Genomic DNA, 24,907 nt, shown 5'->3' with positions numbered 1-24,907 from the left:
TCTTTGAGAGAGAAAAGAAAAGGGGATGAGGAGAGGGATTAGAGGAGAAACAGAAGGAGGCTCGCTGAGGAAGAGGAGGATTAACGAGAAGAGGAAGGGAACAAAAGGAAATACAGTAAGAAGAGAGGAGCTGAGGAGGAGGAATGTTTGATTGCCCGTTTAATCAGCTCATCAAGAATCAACTTGAAGACAGACAGGTGAGTGGCTGTCACACAGACAGGTGTGCTTGCAGACAGACAGACACACGGATGAAATAACCTGAGCAGGTGTGTACGAAGGTGTCTCAGGTGAAAACTGATCTGAAAGCTTCAGGTGATAAAATTATGATTTTCTGAAAGTAAACGAGACATTAGTGAGGAGGTGTTCCTAATGAAGTGGACGCTGAGTGTGTGTCAGGCATGGTACTGATCCCGCTCCGGTTTCATCAGCAGGAAGATTTTAATAAAGAGGAAGAGTCGGAGGACCGAGCGTCTCAGTTTAATCATCTCTGCCATCTCACAAACAAACACAGACTCTGAGCCGAGCTCGGACCGTCTCGCTTTATTTCTCCAGAGGCTGCAGGACGCTGAGCAACATCTACACACCTGCTCCTGCATGATGACGGCTGATTAAAAGACTTCAGGTAAACCGGCAGGTCACAAACATCTGGATGCTTTCAGTAGCTGGTCAGTGCTTCAGGGTCGCCGCTGGTTAGGGTGTTTATACTGGTAGGAAAAACTTGGCGATTGTCACTTTGGGGGGGGTGTCGGGTTGTGGTACTTCCCTGCCTGAGGCTGAGAGATGGCACGATGCTCGGTTCCAGCTGTGGAACTGGACCCCAGGAAGGCGGGGCTGGATACTGCCCCAGTTTGCAGCTGTCCGCAGTGACAGGTGGTGGGCGAGGGGCGGCGGGTCTTCTTCTATCCCCAAGGTTCACAGCGTTTCTCTGGTGGATGTGAGCCTTGCTTCCCTGCGTGTTTGGGTGGGAGAACAGGTCTCGACTGGGGCTTGTGCGGACTTGTCCAATCACAGCTCAGAGTACTCAGGTCCTGTAGGGTTCGGTTGTCCTGCTGGGAGTCTTCAACGGTCACATGAGCAGTAACAGTGAGATGTGACTGGGAGAAATGGCCTGCCCGGTCTCTGACTTCTTCACAGTTTGTCCATAATGAAGGGGCGCCTGGTTCCAACTCAGCTTAGTGACCGGTTCGTGCAGACTGAGTAGCCTCCTGTAAGGTGCGTTGCTCCTTACGTTTCCAGGCTGAACAAAAACACGTGAAAGCTCTCGGCTGAAGGCAACAATGTAGAAAATATTCATGAATAATTGGTTTGAATGCACAGGCGAGCTTCCAGAGACAACACAAGCCTGTGCCCAAAGGTGGCAGCTGCAAACAGGAAGTGAGGTCATTTTGAGCAGATTGTTTCCTGTCTGTGAACATGTTTGGTTCAAGTTCACGGCATACTCAACGTTTGATGCTCTGTTTCTGTTCTTCTACTGCAGGCCTGTGGGCGGCGAGCAAAACCTTTAGCACACCATGACAACCACACAGAAAGCAGATGGTTGCCATGGTAGCCACCTGTTTGAAGTAGGCCTGGCAAAGCTGTAACTATGGCATGACCTTCAGCTGAACTTCCTGTTTGCCTGACAGTTCATCATGTCCCTCTCACACGCCCTCGCCCTCCTTGCCCTCCTGCTGCCGCGTGGACGGTGTCAGTTTGATGTCTGTCGATCTCTGCGTGGCTCAAAGGCGGGGCCTGAGTTTTACGCCTGTCAGCCGCCCCCAACCAACATGAAGGAGGTGATGCAGATCAGAGTTGACCCCCCTGGGATCACCTGCGGAAACCCACCTGAGAGATTCTGTACACTGGTCAGTCTGACGCACCTGAACACACACACCTGATCACAAACCTGAACACACAGGTGACCTCTGAGCCGACTTCCTGTTGCCTGTGTCACAGAAAGACATTATACCTCTGCTCTCTTCATCATTTTCACTCCACAAACTTCAGTTTGTCAGATGAACTCTGTCCACAGGTGAGGGTTTCACTTCACAGAGAGCTTGTGATTGGTGCTGCAGCATCTGAACTGTTTGCTGATGAAATTATTTTAAAGTTTTCCGACTACATTTAAATTGTTGGTGTTTCACTCATTTTAAACGTGAGCAGCTCGTTATCTTTCACCAAAACAAGGAAGAGTAGACGATCACCTGTCAGTCATTGTATGACCTCCTGCAGGCGCCCCGAGCCACAGTTTGGACCCCTCTGCAAACAGACAGAGGACACGGTGATCCCGCTGGCTCTCTAATTGTTCCTTTGGGAAGCTGAAGTCCTGCCTGAATTATTGATAAATGTAACAGCTGTAATGAAGCAAAGACTAAATGCTAATTGATTTCATTTGTGTCAGTGAAAAGACCCCGAGAGTCGGACAGGAAGCGTCTCACAACATACGTGAAACACGCTAAAGTTCAGTGGGTTAGACAGGCGCAGTAACGTGATCAGAACATGAACAAGGACGTTCAGACTGTGCAGCAGATGGACTCTGGAGCCACTGGCTCCACTGAAAAACAGACTCAGCTGTAATCACATTGGGTGGAACAGTGGTTATGCCTCCAAGCAAGAAGGTTCCTGGTTTGAATCCCAGCTGTACCTGCACGGCTTTTCGCCAGCTTCCTCCTGAGACTTGCGTGACTAACTGATCTGAAATCAGCTATGAAGTGTGGGAACAACTCATGTTAGCGTTTAGTTGACATGCTCACAGTTCAAAGTGTCGACGGAGCTGTTTACAGTTTTTGAAAGTGAAGAGTGGGCGTAGATACCTGCTATCTGTGCAGGTATCTACACCCCCCAACATTCAATGACATTTCTTATCACACAGGATCAATAATGAGTTTACATTCAGACCACCACACATGCTTTGAGTCAGACTACTGTAACAGTCTTTTAACGGGAATTAATAAGCTTTGCTATCCAAACTTTCCAGGAACCCTGAACATGTTACTCCAGCTTGCTGCTCTTCAGATTTGACTCAGTAAAGTTAAATCCCATTTCAGAGTATCGACCTGCTCTTCCTGTACCAACCGCTGCGAACCCTCAGATCCTCAACACAAACCTGTTTCCTGTTCCCACCTCATGCTAAAGGTGATCGAGTGTTGGCTGTTTTTCACACTCAGCTCTGGAGTGAGCGGCCCGAGGAGCTCTGGCATGCTTTGTCGGGGTTTTCTATAAACTGGTCAATTTGAATGTAGATTTGATGTTTTTGACATTCTTAGTTGAACTCAGTATTGTTTGTAACTTCGTTAAAGTTATTCATTACATTTGGAATAACTGTCAGGTAACTTTGGAGTCTAATTGGCTTATATTACATTGTGGTCACGCTGACAACTAAATACACAAGGATTCATTTTTAAAAACCTTTTTATTTGGAACAAATTAGGTGATATTACTGAGACGTAGTAGTGAGTTTACTTCTGTCGTTGTCACTGGTGCTGATGTCGAAACTACATCTAGTCAGGTGACCAAGAAAGTTAGCGACAGATCGAACAGATTTCATGAGTTTACCCAATTCCTTAAAACTCCAGAGAGGCCTGTAAGACTGCACCTCTGCTTCCTGGTCCCAACTCGGGTCACGTTTTGGGGGGTTTAATAAATTTGGCGGGAGCTGCTCCATCCAAAGCAGGATAGATGCCGTCTCTTCTAACAAGACCAGGGTCCTTCCGAATGTTTCCTAGTTATCTGATGTTGGACTCTGAGTTTGGATATTTTGGTGGAAACTGCATGAAAATTTAAACACTTTCATGATCATCTGACAGGAATGAGTCTAACACGTCTCCTTCAGCATGTATTTCAGGTTTTCGGCCCTCTTCGTGTGATTAGTTAGTGCTGGTTAGTTAAAGCCACATCTCCTGCACACGGCAGCTGAAGTTAAAGGATAAACCTCAAACCCTAATCAGATTAGCATCAGTGTTAATCCCTCTCTGCACATGTTAGAGTCTCTGTAAAGGTACAGCATACTGACCTTTAATGACTACACAAAGTATGTGTAAGTATAACGGAGGCCTAGGTTAAAGGTCAACATTAATTAAACACAGGATAACAGAAGCTGTGAGAATACCGCACAGTTTGTGTTTGCAAACGTCATCGGTATTAACCGCCTACAAACAGCATGTCAGACCAAATCAGGAAGCACCCGCAACAATAAAACTAAAAACACTGGCCATGAAAAGCCACACTGGTGCTGGTCCATGTTCACCATTAATACTAGCACTTCTGCGCTGAAGTTATGGTCTTTCCTCATCTCAGTCCACTCTGACTACCTCGAACAACACATTTTTAAATTAAATTAAATTTTATTTATATAGCGCTAAATCACAACAAAGGTCGCCTCAAGGCGCTTCATAGATACAGAGAAAAACCCAACAATCATATGACCCCCTATGAATTTAAACCTCAAAAGTCCCCCTCTTCATTTCTCTCCTGAGAAATGAACTAATTCCTTATTTATCCCTTTAAATTTACTTGCAGGTGAAAATAATAACTAGAATGTAACGAAACAAATCATGCCCACAAATCAAGCTCTAAACCCACTTCTAATTTCTATTTTTGGCCACACACCGTCTACGGGTAACATAAATCCAGTCTTAACACTATTTCTTTGGCAATTTACATAACATACAAATCCTGCAAACTATCACTAAAGTTGCTCTCATTACTCTCCATTACTTTCACAGTGTTACTGGAGGCCAAGGTAATGCCATCCAGAGTAAGAATCTGGTTAGATACCATATTTCTAAGCTTTTCAGGGCCGAGTACAATAACCTCAGTTTGATCTGAATTAAGAAGCAGAAAGTTAGCGGCCATCCAGGTCTTTATGTCTTTAAGACATTCCTGCAGTTTAACTCATTGGTGTGTGTTATCTGGCTTCATGGACAGATAGAGCTGGGTGTCATCAGCATAGCAGTGTAAATGTATGCTATGTCTTCTAATGATGCTGCCTAAGGGAAGCATGTATAATGTATGAGGTAAAAGTAAAAAGAACAAATTCCTGATAAAACATCTGTTTTCTGTGGACTTCCATCACACTCACCCTCTTTTCTCTCAATCAACCTTTGTCTTCGAGGGGCTCCTGCAACACCATGCCTGGGATTATAATGACTGTCTCTGAAATGTGCAGAGTCGCTGCTTTGAAGAGGCGTTGGAATTCTTTCAATTTTTCAGGAGTTACGGGAGCTACAGATGTTAATGTGACAATGACATTCTTGATTGTTTATAAACTTACAGCCCGTGTTCGTGCTTTATCAAATATTGGTGCTCAATGTGGTCTTTCCTCAGGAGAACCCGTACCTGTGCAGCGATGAGTGCGACGCCTCTAGCCCAGACCTGTCTCACCCTCCTCAGCTCATGGGAGACAGGGAGAGGGGTGGGCTCATCACTTACTGGCAGACAATCACATGGTCCAGGTTTCCTGAGCCCCTATTGGCCAACATCACCCTTACCTGGAACAAGAGTCTGGAGGTGGTCGATGACATTGTTGTTACCTTCGAATATGGCCGTCCAACCAGCATGGTGCTGGAGAAATCCATCGACAAAGGTGACTGGAAACCTGTTAAACACCTGTTCTGACTAATGTTTGAGAGATTTTCTGAAACATTCAGCTGATCAACTTCACTGAAGAGTAATTAGCTGAGTGCAGAGTCTGAGGGGTATCATTCAGAAACCCTTGTCTCCTCTGATCCATGGATGTGGGTGAAACAAAGTCATTTATGAAGCTTTTACAGATGGATTTTGTCTGGAGATGATTCTGAAACCAGGAAACAGGAAGTCACAAACACCGTGAACTGTCAAATAATCAGCGTTTGTGTTTCAGGTGTCACTTGGCAGCCGTATCAGTATTATGCCGACGACTGTCTCGAGGCGTTCGGCATGTCGCCCAAACGAGTCTCTGATTTAGCACCAAGTAACATTACCCGGGTCATCTGCACCGAGCAGTACTCCCGCTGGGTCGGCGCTAAGGTCTGTAACTGGACCCTGATGCTGGTCCCGCACAGTATGCAGAACACATTTGTACAGCTTATATTTATTTGTGGTTATCTGAAACTTCTCCTCACCAACAGGAAGAGAAATCTGTGGTGTTTGAGGTGAGAGCTCGGTTTGGGGTGTTTGCTGGTCCAAAGCTGATCAACATGGACGCTCTGTACACTCGGATGGAGACCACAAAGGGACTCAGAGATTTCTTCACTTTCACCAACCTCCGACTGAGGCTCCTCCGCCCGGCACTGGGAGGAACCTACGTCCAGAGAGACAACCTGCTGAAATACTTCTATGCTATTTCCAACATTGATGTTTTTGCCAGGTAACCAACAAAGACCTACCATAATCTAACTATAACTCAGCAACAACTGGCTACATTCACAAATGAGACAAACAAGTCCTTGCCCTGAAAAGACCAACATCCCTACTGGGTAACAAACTAAACAACCACAAACAAACACTAATGTACCATTTCAATGCCAAAACCAGTTAACCAACCTCTATATCACAACCAAGACGAGCCAAAAGCCAGCCATCATCATCAGGCGTTCCCCAACATTACAGCTAATCACAAAAAGTCATGTAGGGGGGCAGAACAGAGAGGGAGGCCAGTTTAAGAGGATTAGGATTTGAGATTTTGGAAAGAAATTGGACTACATTCAGAAGAATTTTCTTTTAAAGCTTACCTGACATCAGGGGGTTTTCAGCAACTTTTGACATACACAGAGGATAGATGATCCATGGTCAAGCTGAACACTGTCACCATCTTGACATGACAAGCAACTCAACCAGTCCCACTGTAGCCCCGCCCTAAATCCTGGCCTGCTTCGAGCAGGACAAACTGTTGTATTCAGTCAGACCTGAAAGTACTCACTGCTCAGATCGCCTGAGCGATCTGAAGGCTCGTACACTTCTGTCCAGTCAGACTCCTTCACAGCCAAGAGGAGTCACTCCCTGCTGGACATTAGAAAGAATGCAGGTTTAAGGAGCAGCGTCCATCTTAGTGGTCTAGTTTCAGGAGTTTCATATGAGTTGGTAAAAGTTCAGGTGAAGCTAAGCCCTTCTTTGTGTGTGTTTCTCAGGTGTAAGTGCAACCTACATGCATCTCAGTGTGCGCTGCGCGATGCGACACTGCAGTGTGAATGCGACCACAATACGGCTGGACAGGACTGTCAGAGCTGCAGCCGAGAGTTCACATCTCGCACCTGGAGACCAGGATCATACCTGCCCCTGCCCAAAGGCACTGCCAATGCCTGTATGTAGCTACACATGCACACAGACACGCACCTGCAAACAGCAATATAAACTCTACACCTGTTTCCATTCATGTCCTTCTCAGGTGAAGCAACAGAACCTGCAGCCAGTAAGTACAGCTCAGCTGATTAGCTGTCTTAACTGTCTGTCTGCTCACCTGTCTGTGTTGCATCATGGCACTTTACACTTGTAAGCAACTGTGCGTTTCTGTGCAGCTTGTCTAAGGTGAGCTTTTAGCAGCTGAATTCACTTCACGTTACATCATCCCCGTCAGTCACACGATAGCAGTCTACAAGGAAAATTTGGATGTTAATTATGTAGTTAACAGATGAGCCGCTCATGCTCTTAGTCTGTGTAAGTTGTTTTAAGTTGCTAGTTGTCACACACACACACTCATCCTAAGAGATGCAACCCTGACTGAATAGAGATCAACAGATAAGCTATATAGATCAGTAGATCAGCTAGTGACTGACTTTTTTAGATCTGAGGAGTCAGCAGCTGAATTCTCAAATTTCTGGACAAACGCGATTCAAAGTTTCTGAGACTAAAGCACAGGGTGGAAACAGTCTCGGCTAAAGAGAGGATTTGTCCAGCAGTCTGTGGATTTAGCTGCATTAGAAATTGTTAGTGTCCATAAAGCCTCTGCAGGACACAGACCGGGTGTTTCTTACAATCACAGGAGATGAGATGTGGCTGGATGGGCTGCAACAGACTCCAAACTAAACCCAATGTTATGGCCTCAGCACCCTATGCAGGAAGGACCAGAGATAATAACCCCACCCAAGCAGAGCAGAGGCTGATGAGCCATGGCAGAGATCAGGTGACTGAGGATGAGCTAGATGCATAAAAGAAACCCAAACTGTACGAACCTTGAGATCCAGGTTCAGTTGCAAAAGGAGCCTCTGCGCTGTGGTTCATTGTACAATGTTGACCTGTTGATGGTGTGAACACATCTGTATAATTTCTAAAATAGCGCTGCTGTTCAGACTGTTAGGGGACAGGTATAAACATGTTGATATTTGGGGTGCTGAGAAGGAGGTTTGGTCTCAGATTTAAAGACAGGACTTGAAGAAAATAAGCATCAAGACTAGAAGATTAATGGCTCAAATGGTTTCTGTTGTTGGTTAGGGATTGCATGAGGGATGGGGTTGATTGCAGTTCCACTAAGACCAGGTTTTGGTTCCAGGGAGGCCTTTGAGAGCAGGTGGTTTACTCTGGAGTCTGTCAGCCTGACCATCTGCGTGGCTGTTATGAGAATGTTCATTTATTGCACTCCCTTTCATTAAAACCTCCCTGGAGTCTCTTAGCTGTAAAAAGATCTTGTTTTCATTCTTTTTCTGGTCTGGCTTCATGGTGGGACACACCCAGCTCACCAGTTTATTTTTACAGCCAGAGAATTAGACTGGAAAGCCCCAGTACCCTGTTCTGCAGACTGTAGAGAAAAGATTACTAAAGAGACGTAACTCTTCTTCTCTGACAGCAGGTGGTGACTCTAACTCTGAAGCATCTGATAGACCTGCCACATCAGATGGAGTGACTGACAGTACTACTACTGCTACTATTACTACTGTACCTGAGAGCAGGACGCCAACCGACACAAATACTGCTGTTGGCATTACTACAGCCACAACTGACAGAACTACTACAGCTACTGTTCCTACTAAAACTGACTTTGGTACCCCAGCTGACAGTACTACTACTACAACTACCAGTGACAGTACTACAGCCACTTATACTGTAACTGACAGTACTACTAAAACTGATACTAATACAGCTTTGAGTACTACTAACCGCATGACTGATAAGACTTTGAATGACCCAACTTCTCCTAAAGACATTCCTTTGACTACATTCATGTACACATTAATGTCTGATAACAGCACAGAGGGTCCTCTTATGGTTTCAGCTGATATTTCTACTAATACTGGAGGCAATTCAAGTACCAGTACATACATGACTGACTCTAGTACTGTGACTTACTTTACTAGTAGTAATGATTCAGCTGACCTTCCTTTAACTGCTATTGACTCTACCTCAACACTCACAACTGGTACAGTAGTTCTTACTGCTGTCCGTGGTACTATTAGTACTACAGGTTCTGTTGCCTTTACAGACTCATTCAGTACAGCTGGACCTACCACAGACACAGCTCCACCCAACAATCCACGTCTGAAGACTGGAGAAAAACCACCTCCCAGAGTACTAGACAGTACCACCAGCCGTCCTACCAGTACCACCCCCACTGTCCAAGGCAGCAGTACTGACACTGGAGGGTCTATCTCTGACCCACTGGGTCCACCCTATAACTCCACTTCAGACGTTGGTGTGCTTGGGACTGATATATCGAAGGTGGTGAGCAGTGCTGTGTCACCTACTGTCCCAACACCATCAGCTGGAATTCTGCCTCTAACAACCATCCCAGAAACGTTTTCCCCAGGTGACGGGTCTCAATCTGAAAACTTTCTCCCCACTGGATCTGTCCGTATCAGTCAGGCTGGAGATACTCTCTTTACAACAAAACGTGATGGAATTTCTCTTCGTCCTGATATACCTCCTCTGGCTGTACCTCCTCCAGATCTACCACTGGAAGCTCCCTCTGTGGATATACCTTCTGCTCTTAATGAAGCCCTTCCTGATGTAATTTCTCCTGATGTTTTACTGGATATACTATCTCCGGCTACACTTTCTCCTGATGCATCATCTCCAGTTACACTTACTAATAATGTACAGCTACCAGAAATGCCCCCTCTTGATCTATCATCTCCAGATACACTCACTCCTGATGAAATAGTTCCTTTTGTTCCAACCCCCAATGTACTGTTTCCAGGTGCACCATCTCCTCCTGCTTTATCTTCCCTCAATGTTCCAGCTCCTGATGGAGCTCCTACTGATATATCTTTCCTTGAGGTACCTACTCAAGAACTTCCTCGTCCTGATCTCCCTCTGGAAGGACCACCTCCTGACAAACCTGCTCCTGATGTACCTCTTCCCGACCCGCCTTCTCGTAATGTATTTCCTCCCGATACACCTCCTCCTGACCTACCTTTTCCTGATCCGCCTTCTCCAGATGTACTTCCAGATGGGCCATCCATTAAGACTCCAGATACTTCAGTAGATTTTCCTCCTCCTGATGTACCTTCTCCTGATGGGGCATCTCCAGAAATACGTCCTCCTGATGCTACCCCTCCAGCTCCAGATATTCCTGTGGACTCCGTGTTGCCTCCCTATGGAGGTGGTCCTGTATCAGACACAAAGTCCGCTACTATAGATCAGTCTGACCCTGCTGGTGATTTAGCACCTGTTGACTTTACCTTCCCAGTTCCAGAAAACCCAAAGTCAGTTGGCCCTGGACAAGATTCAGGATCTGATTCTCAGCCCATGCCTGTGGTTGAACCTGGCAATGTTTCAAGTGACAATATTGAAACGCCTGGATCTAATTCTATCAATGCTGGACAGGAATCTTTTCCAGTAAAGCAAGGCAGAGGAGAGACAGGAAATGAAAAATCTGAATCAAGTGGTCCAGATTCTTCTGTGCCATACAGAAACATTCCTAATGTGGATCCAGGAGTGGATCCAGGCAGTGAGAATCCTGCAGTAGATTCTACAGCAAACAAAAAGGAAAGAACGTCTTCTGGAGAGGAATCTGTTGAACCATCAGGAGGGTTGAAGTTTGAGGAAAAGAAAGACTCGAAACAAGAAATGACAAGAGAGGCAACAAAGGAAAAAGGTACAAAAACAACAGATTAGGATTCACAGTCAACAGATATTAGTGTAGAAAGTATCCTTGTTGTTAATAGATTACTCCACCCATCAACCCATCCATCCATGGTAAATGGACTGATTCTTATATAGCGCTTTTCTACTTTCCCGGAGTACTCAAAGCGCTCTATACAACATGTCACATTCACCCAATCACACCCATTCTCACAAGCACTGACTCTAAACTTAGTGCTTTCTAAGTACATGCACACAAATTCATATTCTGATGGAGCAACTTAGGGTTAGTATCTTGCCCAAGGGTTGGGTACTGTTTCCATGGCTGAAAGTTTCAGTGTTAAGTGGAACCTTTGGAGATTTCTCCATCATGGCATGATTGGTCAGATTACTGACACTGGGCGGATTGTAGGTTTATGCAAATTTGAAACCATTTTCTATTGAAGCATTAATGGCAGGTTTTTAGTGTTTTTTAGAAGAAATGTAAACAGAAAACATCAAAATCCTCATACAAATTAAGTATTTCATTTCCTTTTTGAACCAAGCAGTGCCTGAAGCCAAAGAGGAAACTAAAGAAAAATCTAAAGCCGAAGGAGAGAAGGAGAAAGAGGACAAAGGCTATGAGAAGAAAGGTACAGAATGCAGTCACTGTACTGCCATACTGCCACCTACTGGCAGGTAGTAGTAATGTAACCCTCATGGTAAAAATCCTAACAGGATGAATAGATCCAGTAAACGTTGTGCTGATCCCTGATTGGTAGATCATGCAGTGGTGACCCTGACTTCATATTGCCATGCTTACTGGTTACGCACCTGGTTTTGTGTCTAAAGCAACCCAGAAGATCCTGATTCCAGGAGGACCAAAGTTCAGTCAGCTGTCCAAAATTGCCTATGTGAGCTTCCAGGGTAAGACCTCTGTGTCCCACCCATTGACTGTAGAAAACATGGACGACGCGTCAGGTCCCCAAAAATGAAGCCAAAACGTCTCTATCGCCCCCTGGTGTCTGGCTGCAGTATAGGTCATAAACCCCGCCTCCTCCTTGTTAGCGGATGGGACGGGGGTCAGACTAAAATTAATTAATTCTCCTCAGATAATCTTTTTCCATAGATTCTTTCTTTTGTTATCAATAGTTGCTGATTTATGTCCAAGGGGTCTCCTTTCCCATAAGTTTGATTCTAATTCCTACTGCGGTGATGTTAAATTGGGGTGAAACGTCATCATAGCAGCTTTGACTGGCAGCTGCAGTCACGGAGAAACTTGCGTATCTCTGTTCGGGAATAGCAGATAGAGCGTAGGCTCTGAGAGGAGGACCGGCGTTTACGTTACGAAAACACGACCGAGTGTTTTAACCTGACAGCCTGAGGTATTCTTCAGTAAACTGGACTACCCGACAGAAGGACCCGAGGCCCCGCTGCACTTTTTCGGTAAGTTAAACGTGTTTGTAAGCTAATCCGTAACTACCGTCCTTAGCTAGCTCCTGAGACCTAGCTAGCTAAGATGAGCACTCGGCTGTCAGGGTTCGTTTAGCTAATCTGTGCAGGTGAATGAATTTACCCTGACTGAAGAAATCAAGAGAAACGCTCTGCGCTGCTCAGTCACTAATTACCGTTACTGTACTTTTATTACAAGTGTTATACTGTAAAAGCAACAGGCTGCATCCTGCTTCAGCTCCTGTGCAGAGCTGATTATTAAATATCTTAAAACAGCAGCATGTTTTCAGTCTCCACATGTGTAAAGACAGTAACACCATTTTTTTAAGCTTGTACTTCAGTAACTCCTCATTAATCTGTAACTATGGATTAAACTGTAGAACTGAAAAAATGTAAGAGAAGAGCTTCAGATCCTGAGTGTGTGAGGACAGAAGGATCAGCTTTATTTTAGATTTAAGAGATAAACTTTATATTTCAGTTTGTGATGGTTCTGTTCTGTTTGTGATTACAGGAGCTGCCCTCAGATTCAGACCTCAGCACCACCCAGTGACAGCAGACAGATCATCCAACATGTTCACATGTTAACTGCAAAATGAACTGATGAAAACAGTACAAAGGTTAAAGTGCCACATGTGCTGTAGTGAAAGCTGCAGCTGTTTTATTGATAAAGTTAAAGACAAAAAAACAAAACGATTAATCACTCATGTAACTGTGTCACTGTATATCAGCATTAACAGGACCTCAGTTTGGTGTTTCACAAAGCTGCTGATAGGGATGGGTACCGGTGTCCGGTGCCATGATGGCACCGGTTCTGACATAAACGGTAGTAACCAGACCGAAAAGCAGCGCACATTTTGGTGCTTTATTTCGGTGCTTTTTCTTCCTGAACTTCTAGCCAATCATTTTACGTTTCCGAGGATAGTAGGCGGGGCCAGGTACGTACGTTCTTTTAGAGCAGAGCTACAGATTAAAAACGCCCAGGGCGAAGCGGTCAAAGTCGGGCTGTACTTCACAGCAAAATATGCAAACTCAGCAGCCTGCAACTAGTGCTTTAAGCTGATACTGTGATGCTGTCAAAGGAGGTAACACCTCGAATCCGATGAAACACCTGGCGACGCATAGCGTTTTTTTTAAAAGCCCAGAAATGCGCCGTATTTGATAGCTTGCTGCGAGACCTCACACCGAGCGCATCTACTGCGGGTGGGTTGCCTGTTATGCAACATCCCCCAAAAACTCAGAGAGGAGAGTCCTGGCCCCTAGCCCTGCCAGTGTAGCAGAAATGATGAGGATGATGATGCAGCAGCAGCCGTTCTTCTCTGCGTGAGTAGCTTCATGTTGTTCGTGTGTAATTTACGTTGAGTAGGCTAACCACGTTATTACATTAATGCATGTAAGGTGAACTAGCAAACATCATCATAGCTACATGCGGCTGTCCTCTTGTTTGATGGCAGATGCTCCCTTCACCCTGGCCAAAAAGGCTAAAATGACCAAAGAAAAAGTGGGAAACAGTTAAACATGAGAGGTTTTGGACAAAGTTTATTTTTTCCATTGTTTAAGCACTGCTTCCAGCCAAGAGTGATACCATATATGCCCCATAGCTGCAGAAAAGGCTAACATTGTTATCTTTTTACAAAAAACAGCTAAACATGAGAGGTTTTTGGACCAAGTTTGTGTTCTCCATTCTTTTTGTTCCTAGGGCGACCGTGGCTCAGGGGGTTGGGAATCGCATCTGTAACCGGAAGGTCGCCGGTTCGATCCCTCGGCTCTCTGTCCTGGTCGTTGTGTCCTTGGGCAAGACACTTTACCCTACTTGCCTACTGGTGTTGGCCAGAGGGGCCGATGGCGCGATATGGCAGCCTGGCTTCTGTCAGTCTGCCCCAGGGCAGCTGTAGCTACAACTGTAGCTGCCTCCACCAGTGTGTGAATGTGAGAGTGAATGAATAGTGGTATTGTAAAGCGCTTTGGGTGCCTAGAAAAGCGCTATATAAATCCATTATTATTATTATTCTTTAAGCACCGGTTCGAGCACCGTTTCAGCACCGGCACCGTTTCAAAAGTACCGATTTGGCACCGGTATCGGATAAAACCTAAACGATAACCATCCCTAGCTGCTGATCTCAGACCTGCACAGCTTCCGTTTTAAACACTTGATGTACTCAGCTGCATGAAGAGCACGTTTGAGTTTCTCTGACACAATTAAATAAAACCTGATGAAGGTCAAAGGTCGTCACTTGTATGTTTAACTACAAATTTGTCATCTGGAATTCTTTCAGTTTTTTGCAGATGGTGGGTTATTTACCATAAAGTGATTCAGAGTTATTCATACCAGAGTAACCAGAGAGGATCATATATTTTTAAATATACAAGTTTCTACAGGACTGAATATAATATCTTTATGTAAAAGCCTGGAGCCTCTGGGGAGTATCCGAGTATTTATAACATTACACAACCCAAAGGTCTCCATCACAGTGTTCATGAAATGCTGGGTTTATCCATCTTCTGGGGCGGGCCTACGGAGGAGTGCTGAAGATTTCCCTGTGAGGGAGCTGCTGGTGAAGATCATGAGTCCTGCTTGATCAATGCGATGAGCTTCAGTCTTCCAGGGGCCTGTTCTTCGTACCTCGCTAAGTAAGTTAGCTGGATTTGATTGTTGACGATTTCGCGTGATCTTGGATCGTTCGGTTCTCCGAAGCTCATCCGGGACTTGCTGTCATAGCAACAGATCCGTAAGCGTAAACCTGCTCGGGAGCAGGTTTACTTTATGTAAACAGGATTAGATCGCGGCCACTCAGGTATGTCCGCTTCATTTATACGAAAGCAACAGCGATATTTTACCACTGTTTTACCATAAATAAATATTATCAATGTAACTAAAGATAATGCAGCACTTGATCCTTTTATTGATGTCACACAGATACATACAGGTCATTTCGTAAAAAAAGGGAAATGTACTATTAATCATTCTATTACATGTATGTGATTATTACAGATGTAATTCATATTTTAGAGTAGTAATAGTAAATTACTTCATGTAATCAAGATGAGAGACCACGGCTATAAAAGCGAAGGTGGATTTGGGAAGCCTGTCGCAGCCATGTCCTGTCCGTATACGCGAGCCACCCATTGCAGAAGGTGCAAGATTGATAAGGAGAGTCCTCAGAATCCAGCGTATATTGCGGGATAGACAGGATCCTTTAGCTCAGCGCGACAGTGTGCTCATAGAGAGATATCGATATTCCCGTGAGGATATTATTTACTTAACCAACTTGTTGACGAGGGGGTGCAGGACCACCACCTGTCTTTTTTTGCTCTGCCCTTTTCTTGGTTGCTGTTATAAACAAACAAACAGATTATTTCAGGGTCTCTTTCCAAGAGACAACAAGCAACATAAGTGATAAATATTACCATTCTGTAAAATATTCTTATATTTCACTTTTACTTGTTCCCATGTTCTAGTGGGTCCTGTCGTGGCTCTAATGTGAAAGAGGATATAATGTAATATAATATAATATGATATAATGTAATATAATATAATAAATTTACCCTACCGCCTACTGGTGTTGGCCAGAGGGGCCGATGGTGCGATATGGCAGCCTGGCTTCTGTCAGTCTGCCCCAGGGCAGCTGTGGCTACAACCGTAGCTGCCTCCACCAGTGTGTGAATGTGAGAGTGAATGAATAGTGGCATTGTAAAGCACTTTGGGTGCCTTGAAAAGCGCTATATAAATCCAATCCATTATTATTATTATTATTAAATTACTTACGAGTTTAATTTGTCAGCAACTTTCTGCCAGCCCTCTCTCCTTGCTTTTGCAGCCTTTGCAGTGTTCCCTTGCGTTTTAATTAAACTCTGAAACTCCTGAAATCCCTCAATCAAGAGTTCTTGCTCTGCTGCCGAAAAATACCGAGTGCGCTCCTTCGACATTTTCGCCGACCAATCAAAGGGTTGCCGATCAATGTTTCTACTATCGATGCGTAGCCCCTGTTAAGCCACCCAGTGATCTCACATTACTTCATCCAGCTGTACTGATCGTCAACAACAGGTTTGTTCGGAGAACCGGGATAGCGAGCTCAAAGTTAGCGCGATGATTTGATCTTGGATGTGTCATTCGATCTTGGATGTAGTAAGCGAGGTACGAAGAACGGACCCCTGGTGTTTCTTAAATGAAACCTCTTTCAGTGGGTCAACAGAACAGCTGGCACAGGACAGCTGTGATGAAAGAAAGGCAAGAAGTTTCTCCAAACCTTTGGACCCAGAAACCCAGCTTGGTCCTGATGGTCTGCCTCACTAGTTTCTCTCCAGGGTGAATGTAGCTGTTGATATAATATGGACTCTATTATTAAATGAAAAGAACAAATTAGACTACACTACTGAAACCTCCTGCTGATGTTTTTAAAGTTTCCATGTTACCAGGCTATAGAGATTTAAACAGTTTTAGATCCATTACACTCACAGTCTTATGTTAAAATCTCAAAGGACAGCGTTATATTTTTGATATTAACAGTAACTCTGGGCCTCTGTGGAGTGTGCAGCTGATCTCATCACTGTCTAAAAATGGAAACAAAACCTAAGGAGTCCTGAATCATTCAATAACAGACTATTAGAGTAACAGGTGTGTAACATCGCTAGCTAGCTAGCAACAAGCCTCCAACACAGTGCGTATGCTAGCGGCTAATCTAGCAAACTAATTAACAACAGAGTGATTTTAGATGTTGTAGAACTATAAGATGATAAGCTGTGTTTCTTTCTCATAACAGTGACGTGGTTGTATTTACCTTAATTTAACGAGTCGTCAGTCGCGGTAAACCAGCTAAAAACTGGAGCAGCCGGGCTACGTAAAAAGTGTAGGGGGCGTGTTTCCGGCCATGTCCAGCGGGTGTGTGGGCGGGAGCGTGACGCAGTCGCTCCACCTCAAGTCACCACTGCGCAGACTCTGGCTCCAAAAATGCAAGATGGCAGCCTCCACAAGTGGGATATTTTGGCTTCATTTTTGCACACTGTCAGTCTTTTTTTTTTTTTTTTTGAAACAAATTTCCATATACAAAACAAGTCAAGGAAACAGACCAGAATTGTAACAATTTACATTATAAAGATGGTGAAGCAAGTCATCATAACTTTACAGGGAGAAAATAAAAGTTTCTAGAGTAAAGAAATAAGGAACATAGACCTTTTGACACAGGCAAGAAAATTAGAAGAGCAAGTATTTTTTGATTTTACAGTATAGTACAGCAGTTTTTTTGTTCATATTTGAAATAAGCTTAAGTGACTTAAAGTATTGACAAAAGTAATTCAAGAAGACGGTAAACATAGGAGAGGCATTCTTCCACTTACATAAATGAATGAAAAACTTACATAGCACTATTACAAAATTGACAACATCTGAGATTTCAGAATCCAGATTGTCCATAAAGTAAAGAATATCCTTAGATGTGAAGGCAGGTACATTGGAAATTCTGAGTGAAACCCAACAGTGTATTTCAAACCAGAAAGCATTAACATACTGACAAGTGAAAAATAGATGCTCTAGTGTTTCTGGATCGGAAGAACAGAAAGCACAAGAGTCAGCCTCAAAATTAAACCTTTTATGCAGGAATTCTCCAACTGGATAAATGCCTGATATGATTCTGAAGTGTGTTTCTTTCATTTTAGGCGCAAGTGGGTATTTTAAGTAAAAAGAAAATGACTTGTCTTTCAATATGCTATCAAGGTCATGTCTGACATTGACATTGTAGTTGCAGAATACTATTTGCTTAAAGGTATTAGAGATGAACTTATTATTAAATTGTTTACAATGTCACTGTCACTACCCGATCCGTACCGGAAACCCGATCGGTACCCCGCATGCGCGAAAGGTTTCTACTTCCGGTCGTAGCGTTTTACGATAGTTATGGGTCAGAGTATCTGTTAAGATGTTAAGAATAACAAGTATATCTTAAAATGTTTGCAATAATGAAGCGTTTCAGTACAATGTAGACAAAAACGAAAAATAAAAAGAAAGTTACGGATCAGGACTCTCCGATCCTTACTGCGCATGTGTAAAGTCTGACCGTACAAATCGGGTCTACCTGATCCGTAACGCGCATGTGCAGATGTTTTCTTCTTCTTCTGTTCGTTTAATGGCAGTTTACTCCCCAGTGTACGAGGATACCGCCACCTGCTGACCGAGCGAATAAACCCTATTATAAACTGAATTATCGTCATTACAAACGTGTGTTAAATCTGATTTAGCGATAGTCGAGTGTGTTTATGCTTGTCTGTGAGGAGAGGATTGTTGGAATAGTGATGATGATGTCCGCTATCACTGTCAATTGTCAGTAAACACTTAATCTGGCTGATGAATCTACACGTGAGATATTACAAAGTCTGCATTATTAACTCTGTAATTAGGCGCCATTCTTCTTATTTTACGGCGCTGTTGCTCAATCGGGGGACGCTCTCTGTTGAGGAGAAAAGCATGAATTTCTTTGCATACGGATTATCCATTGTTTAAATGTCCCGGGCAGTCGAAAAGGAGGCAGAGCTGTTGAGAAATGCTAGGAGCTAACTGGGCGCTAACCGCATCATTCAAATATATTGAATGTCGCAAAGAGAGGAAGTGACGTAAGATTTGCGCATGCGGGGTACCGATCGGGTTTCCGGTACGGATCGGGTAGTGACACACAATGCGAGGAGGCGCTGTCACGTCGTCCATGTTTTCTACAGTCATTGGTCCCACCCTATACCTGACCCCACCCACCAAACAGACCTCGCAGTGAAATAGACTCCCCCCCCCCCCCCCCCCCCAACCACCTCCAGATACACTGATCGTGTCCAGAAATTTTTTTTCACAAACTTAAGTAGACACTGACTCCTTCCTATCAGCACTGGTCCCGCCCCTCATTGCTCTAACTCCTCCCCCTTTATTTCACTACGTACCATGATGAGCACTAATAAAACAATGTCTCCCCATCAAAGTTCATGTTGTGTCATCAATCTATGTTTGATGTCCGGGGGGTGTGGGTGGGGCTGTGGGTGGTCCTTCTTTGAACACAGGTGTGTGTGTGTGTGTGTGTGTGTGTTTCCTTCAGACTGTGAGTGTAATGGTCACTCCAACCGCTGCAGCTACATCGACTTCATCAACGTGGTCACATGTGTGAGCTGTAAACACAACACGCGGGGGCAGAATTGTCAGTACTGTCGCCTTGGATACTACCGAAATGCCTCGCTGCCGCTGACTGACGAGAACGTCTGTGTTGGTCTGTAACATGCACACAAACGCAGAGATAGAGCTCAATGTGAAGTTAGAAACCTGTAAAACATCTAAAGGTTGAACCGTAGCTCTGGTCTTGAGCTCTTCTATGACAACCAGGTCGAACATGTAAAAATCTCCTCAGATGTCTTCACACAGCTCTGACTTTATAAGATACCAAAGTGTATTCTCATCAAACGGCAGCACAATGTTCCACAGGTCAGAGGTTGTCTTATCACATTAGTTTATGTTAATATCTCACAGTGAGTAACCCATCTGAGCCAGACCTAAAAGGTAGAATGGAGATCATATATCTTTCAGGAGCAGGACCACACCTCTGTACACGCCCCGTCCAGTTCTCTGTCTATAAATGACCAACCCCACTGCCGCACTGTGGCACTACAAGCTATTCATACGCATTTTTGTCAGTATGTGGGGATCTGCCCAGGAGCCACTGCCAGTTCCCAAACCACAGCTCAATTCATGCTCACGTCATCCACTTATCTACTAAAAACACAATCTGTTACGTCCCAGTCTAGGAATACAGGTGCGCAACATGAGGGTTAAAAGGAAAGTGACCCCGCCTCGCTCCCCAGAGCCATATCCAGAAGCCAGTTTACAGGTTAAGGTGCTTTCATTGCTACGAAAAACTGAAAACTTTAACTCTGGGGTGAACACAGGCCAAAATAACAAACAAAGCAAGCTATTCCAAAAAGGGAGGTGCTACCTAAACCCTGGGAAAAACAAAAACCAACTCCCTGATTTAATAAACAAGAGCAAAAAGTACAGAAAATAATAAGGCAGCTTCAGTACAGTGTCTACAACCGACATACAAAACTTAATGATTCTCTAAAGTCACACACGGACGTTTATCAAAGATGGTTTGGAAGCCAAGGATGGTCTGCTGCTGGAGAAGGCTTTTTAAAACAGGCACTTGGCACAGGACACTCGGAACAAAATCCAAACACCGTGATCCAAAATATGGGCGGGGCCGTAACACTGTCCAACCTGAGGATGTGGTCCCAGCTAGTGAATAGATAGATAGTCTATTGATCCCACAGGGGAAATTGTCGTGTTACAGCAGCATGACAAAGAGGAAAAATGGTCCACTCCACAATAAACAACAAATAACACAGTTGGAGTGCCACAGGTGAGGGCCTTCTACTATGACACAGCACAGGAATTTATATATTTTTATATTTACAACAGCGACACAAACAAAAGTAAGAATGAAGTCGGAAACAGTAAGAGTCAGACTGACATTGTGCAAACTGCATGAATAAGTCCTGTTTACACTGTACATGTAAGGTGTAACACAGACGTGTTTGGGATGTTGTGTCCTCAGAGTGCGAGTGCCACGCAGACGGCAGCGTGTCTCCTAGATGCTTGGACTCGGGTCTTTGTCAGTGTAAAGATGGAGCCACGGGGAGGCGCTGTGACTCCTGTTTACCTGGATACACCTGGAGAGGAGGCGGGGCCAGCTGCACAGGTACACAGAGGGGCTGAATATGATGCGCCTCATGTTATCGATGAGCTAATTGGTGATCGATGATCTTTCACCATCAGCAAACGTGTGCGACAGTGAGCGTTTGGTCTGTCGGAATGGAGGAACCTGCGTCGACTTCCTGCGCTGCATCTGTCCTGAAAACTTCACAGGTAAACACAGCTCAGGTGGTGTAGGTGGGTTGGGAGATGCAATGATGTCACAGAACAACTTGATGATGCCACGTGCCCCTTCAGGTTTATTCTGCGAGCAGAGGGTGTGTCTGAAGAAGAACGGCTGCCTGGAGAACGCTGAGGACTCCGCCTCCTCTCTGGCATCACACCTTTACCTGCTGACCTTCGGTCTGATCACCGCCACTTTCTGCTGACCCCGCCCCCAGGCACAATGTCCCATAATGACATTACCTGGGACGATGTGATTGCAACCAAATGTTTTTCACTGAACTTCATGTTTTTTTACATTGTCGTACAGGATATTACATCACAATCTTATGACATCACATAAGGCCCTGCACACTAAGACGATCATCACATTATAATTTTAGGAGATCAACAACAGGTCACTTTAACCTGACAAATCAGAGACAGCCGAACTCTGCAGGAAGAGAGCTGCCTCAACCCTACTCTCCCTCCAGCCCGTCTTCTCCACATTGTCTTCTCCACATCGTCCTCTCCACCCCGTCCTCTGAATAATAAAGGTTTATCTTATCTCCTTCTCCCCCTCCTCCTGTGCAGTTCAAGGACTCTTTAATTTGTATGGATGAAGCTCTGCAAAAACATTGTCACCCATACTGCACTTGGAGCTCTGACTGGTGCATACGTCTGAAGGTCAAACTGAGTGAAATCAGCTGATCAATACGTTACGTGTCCTCTCTATTTCATGCAGAAATGTGATGAAGTTTATTGACAAAGCCGCTGATCGCTCGCCCAGCTGCAGCATTGATAAATGGTGATTCTTTTTGTGGCAACATTTTAGCTTCATACCTTTTTTAAAAATATATATTTATGTTTTATATTCCCAAAGGTTGATTCTGTTCATCTGTTCATCAGTGGGAGAAACATTTCATCATCATCCAGGTGACTTCTTCAGTCTCAGCTGACTGCAGTTTTCCCCAAACCTTATAAACAGTACATTTGCATAATGACTGAAACTAAAAAACTAAACTAATACCAAAAATTGGTCGACCCCAAGGATCATGGTGCACGCTGTTAAGTGCAGGAGGATTGGCAGGATTTATAAATCGGGGAAACCAAACAACCTCTGGCTACAACACAGAAGAGCCACCTCATCAGGCCAGGACTCTGCAGTCTGTTTACACCTACAGGCCAGTGGACACTCTTTCAATTATGAGGATGTAACATCCTGGACAGGGAGGAACGCTGGTTTGAGGGCGGAGTCTTTCCCTTTCATTTACATGAAAAGGGAAAGACCATCTCTGAATCGAGGAGGGGGCCTAAGGGTACATCTGTCACCATCTACAATGCTGTGATTGCAGCCATTGCAGCCAGATTTAAACCCAGTGGGAGTTTTAAATCTGGGACTCCCCACCATTTGACCTTAGAACTGAAGAAGCTTCTCGGATGAGAGGTGAAACGTCTTCAAGCAACTCAAGAAGTCCAGACGCTTTTCTTTCCAAGCTCCTTAGACTACGATGACCTGGATGACTGAGAACCTTCACAGACATACCTGGATGATTGAGCATGCATTAATATGTTTTATATTGTGTTATATTTTATTATTTGTTTTAATACTGACACGTTTAACTATATGTAATCCATTATGGTGAAGCTCAGGGATAGATAAGATAGTAATTACAGGTAGTTTTCTTAAACATGGCCTCTGATTGTGTTCCACCCTGTTAGGGACGTTTACATATAGACCATAAATAGTTAAACATGTAAATATTGATCAATAGTGACTTTAGACAAATTATGTCCCTTTTGGTAATATAATGTTTTATTCTTGAAACTGTAACAAGTTATTTAATAACATATACCACAGGTCTGTATTATACAAAAACCAGTTTATTTTAACCCATGTTTTCTGACGGCATGGAAAATACTTGCAGTTTTAAAAACATATACATATGTGTGCATTTAATGTTCCTGTCTTCTCAACTTGGCACAAAAATTTTCACAACGCTTATTGGTACTGTTCAGTAATCTTTTTCATTTCATTTCATTTCAAAAAAACATTTTTCCAAACAGGATGGAACATCAGTGTTTTCAATTTTAACATCTGAGTAAATGTAATGGAGACCAGGGGTTCCATTACCTTGGTGGCATTGTTAATGATAAATGGGTGGATTGGGAATTTAAAATAGGGTAATAAAGAAAACACATTCGTTCTTATGGAGTCTTTTATTAGGTTTATTTTGACATACGATTAAATTGACAGCTTGTGAAGGTGAAGAGACAGGGGGACTGGCCTACCTGTGTCAGAGAAGAGCCAAAGTTAGAGCTGTTTACAGTTAATCATATGTCAATAACCTAAATATATGTGAAATTAGAACTTGTAAAGGTACTCACCTGTCCTGGTTGCTTCTTGCAGGATGTGGAGCAAAAGAGTGAAAGCGGCTCAATCACCTGTTTAAGAGCTCCTGGAGCAGACCAGTGTGCCAGGTTAGGGAGTGTGGTTAAAGAGGGTTTTAATTTATAAAGTAACGGATGAAGCTTATGTTATTGGTTTGTTTATAGTACGTGTTGGAAATATGTATATGTTTGTTATGTGCTTTAATGTTATTGTATGTTTGTTTGTGTGGAGGGCTATGTTTTCATGTTGATTAGTTAACCCCATACTTGGGCTATTCCGGATGCTCACCTGAAAAGGTAGAGTATAAAAGGAAGGCATTTTGTTTAGTTGTAGTTAGTGTTTGTGCTCTTATCATGCTCCTTCTTTAATAAAGTGCCAATCCATGGATGTATTTTACTCCAGTCTCGCATCATATTATTGGACAGTGTAATGTGTAGGCTGTGTGCAGACAGGAATAGGACCCAAGGTGCAGACTCCGGAGCCAGATGTGAACTCAAAACAGCTTTAATGTTAAACTCAAATATAACATAACTGGAAAAAAATCAAAATAAACTTACACCGGAGGACTGACAGAACACACAGCTAGGTAAACGGTAGATCGCGACACAGAGAAACACAGGGCTCAAATACACAGAGGAAGCAATCAGGGAATGGGTAACAGGAGGGAAACACAGCTGGGGCAAATCAGGCCTAACGAGACAAAGGAAGCAAAACAAGACACATTAACATCAGACATGGGCTTTCAAAGTAAAACAGGAAACCCATAACACAGACTGAACAAAAGACACAGACTCACATGCAGGCACTACAACAGAGGGAACAGAGACGTGGGACCAGGGCAGACAGACACTGACCGGACACGGGGATATAGCAACTAAGGATACACAGAGACGCGAACTAGACAAGGGGATACAGCTGACAGGGGAGACAGAGCAACTAGAGAAGACAGAGACATAAACCATAAGACAGAACTCAAAGAAACCAAAGACTAGAAATAATAAATATTAAACTCAAAAACCCTGGGTCAACGACCCAGGCATCCTAACAGACAGAACCTATGACCGCCAGCCAAAACTGACAGTAAACATCTACGGTTCATCTTTGCTTCTTATATGTTTGTTCATTAAAAAGTACGTCAGAAACAAGAAACAAAAAATCATTAACAAAAACAAACAAACATGCAAGCAGCTGTAAAATACCAGAATGGAGCACACAACATCAAACATGAACAAGGACCAGTA

General features: G+C 43.9%; 1 protein-coding gene across 1 annotated transcript; it reads left to right on the top strand.

Moving 5' to 3' along the window:
• Window positions 1-1,550: 1,550 nt before the first annotated feature.
• Window positions 1,551-24,056, top strand: LOC146697860 (uncharacterized). The gene is made up of 13 exons (XM_085476645.1): window positions 1,551-1,844; window positions 5,305-5,563; window positions 5,840-5,985; window positions 6,087-6,325; window positions 7,086-7,258; window positions 7,343-7,366; window positions 8,738-10,984; window positions 11,517-11,603; window positions 11,803-11,877; window positions 19,470-19,637; window positions 20,976-21,119; window positions 21,197-21,286; window positions 21,371-24,056. Exons 1-13 carry the CDS (start codon window positions 1,632-1,634, stop codon window positions 21,499-21,501), a joined length of 3,996 nt encoding a protein of 1,331 aa, XP_085332771.1. The 5' UTR covers window positions 1,551-1,631; the 3' UTR covers window positions 21,502-24,056.
• The last annotated feature ends 851 nt before the right edge of the window (window positions 24,057-24,907 follow it).

This window comes from Copadichromis virginalis, linkage group LG12 (assembly GCF_057382275.1).
Source record: "Copadichromis virginalis isolate Kocher_CV1m ecotype Utaka linkage group LG12, C_Virginalis_male_GT1.1, whole genome shotgun sequence".
In the NCBI taxonomy this organism is placed as follows: Eukaryota; Metazoa; Chordata; class Actinopteri; order Cichliformes; family Cichlidae; genus Copadichromis; species Copadichromis virginalis.
This window is presented reverse-complemented; position numbering and strand designations above follow the sequence as displayed.

Bases quoted from the DNA above. Each gene is read 5' to 3' on its own strand.
- LOC146697860 (XM_085476645.1), top strand. From the start codon at position 1,632: ATGTCCCTCTCACACGCCCTCGCCCTCCTTGCCCTCCTGCTGCCGCGT. The intron at 7,259-7,342 runs GTATGTAGCTAC...TGTCCTTCTCAG, and splicing joins CAAAGGCACTGCCAATGCCT to GTGAAGCAACAGAACCTGCA. The intron at 21,287-21,370 runs GTAAACACAGCT...GTGCCCCTTCAG, and splicing joins CTGTCCTGAAAACTTCACAG to GTTTATTCTGCGAGCAGAGG.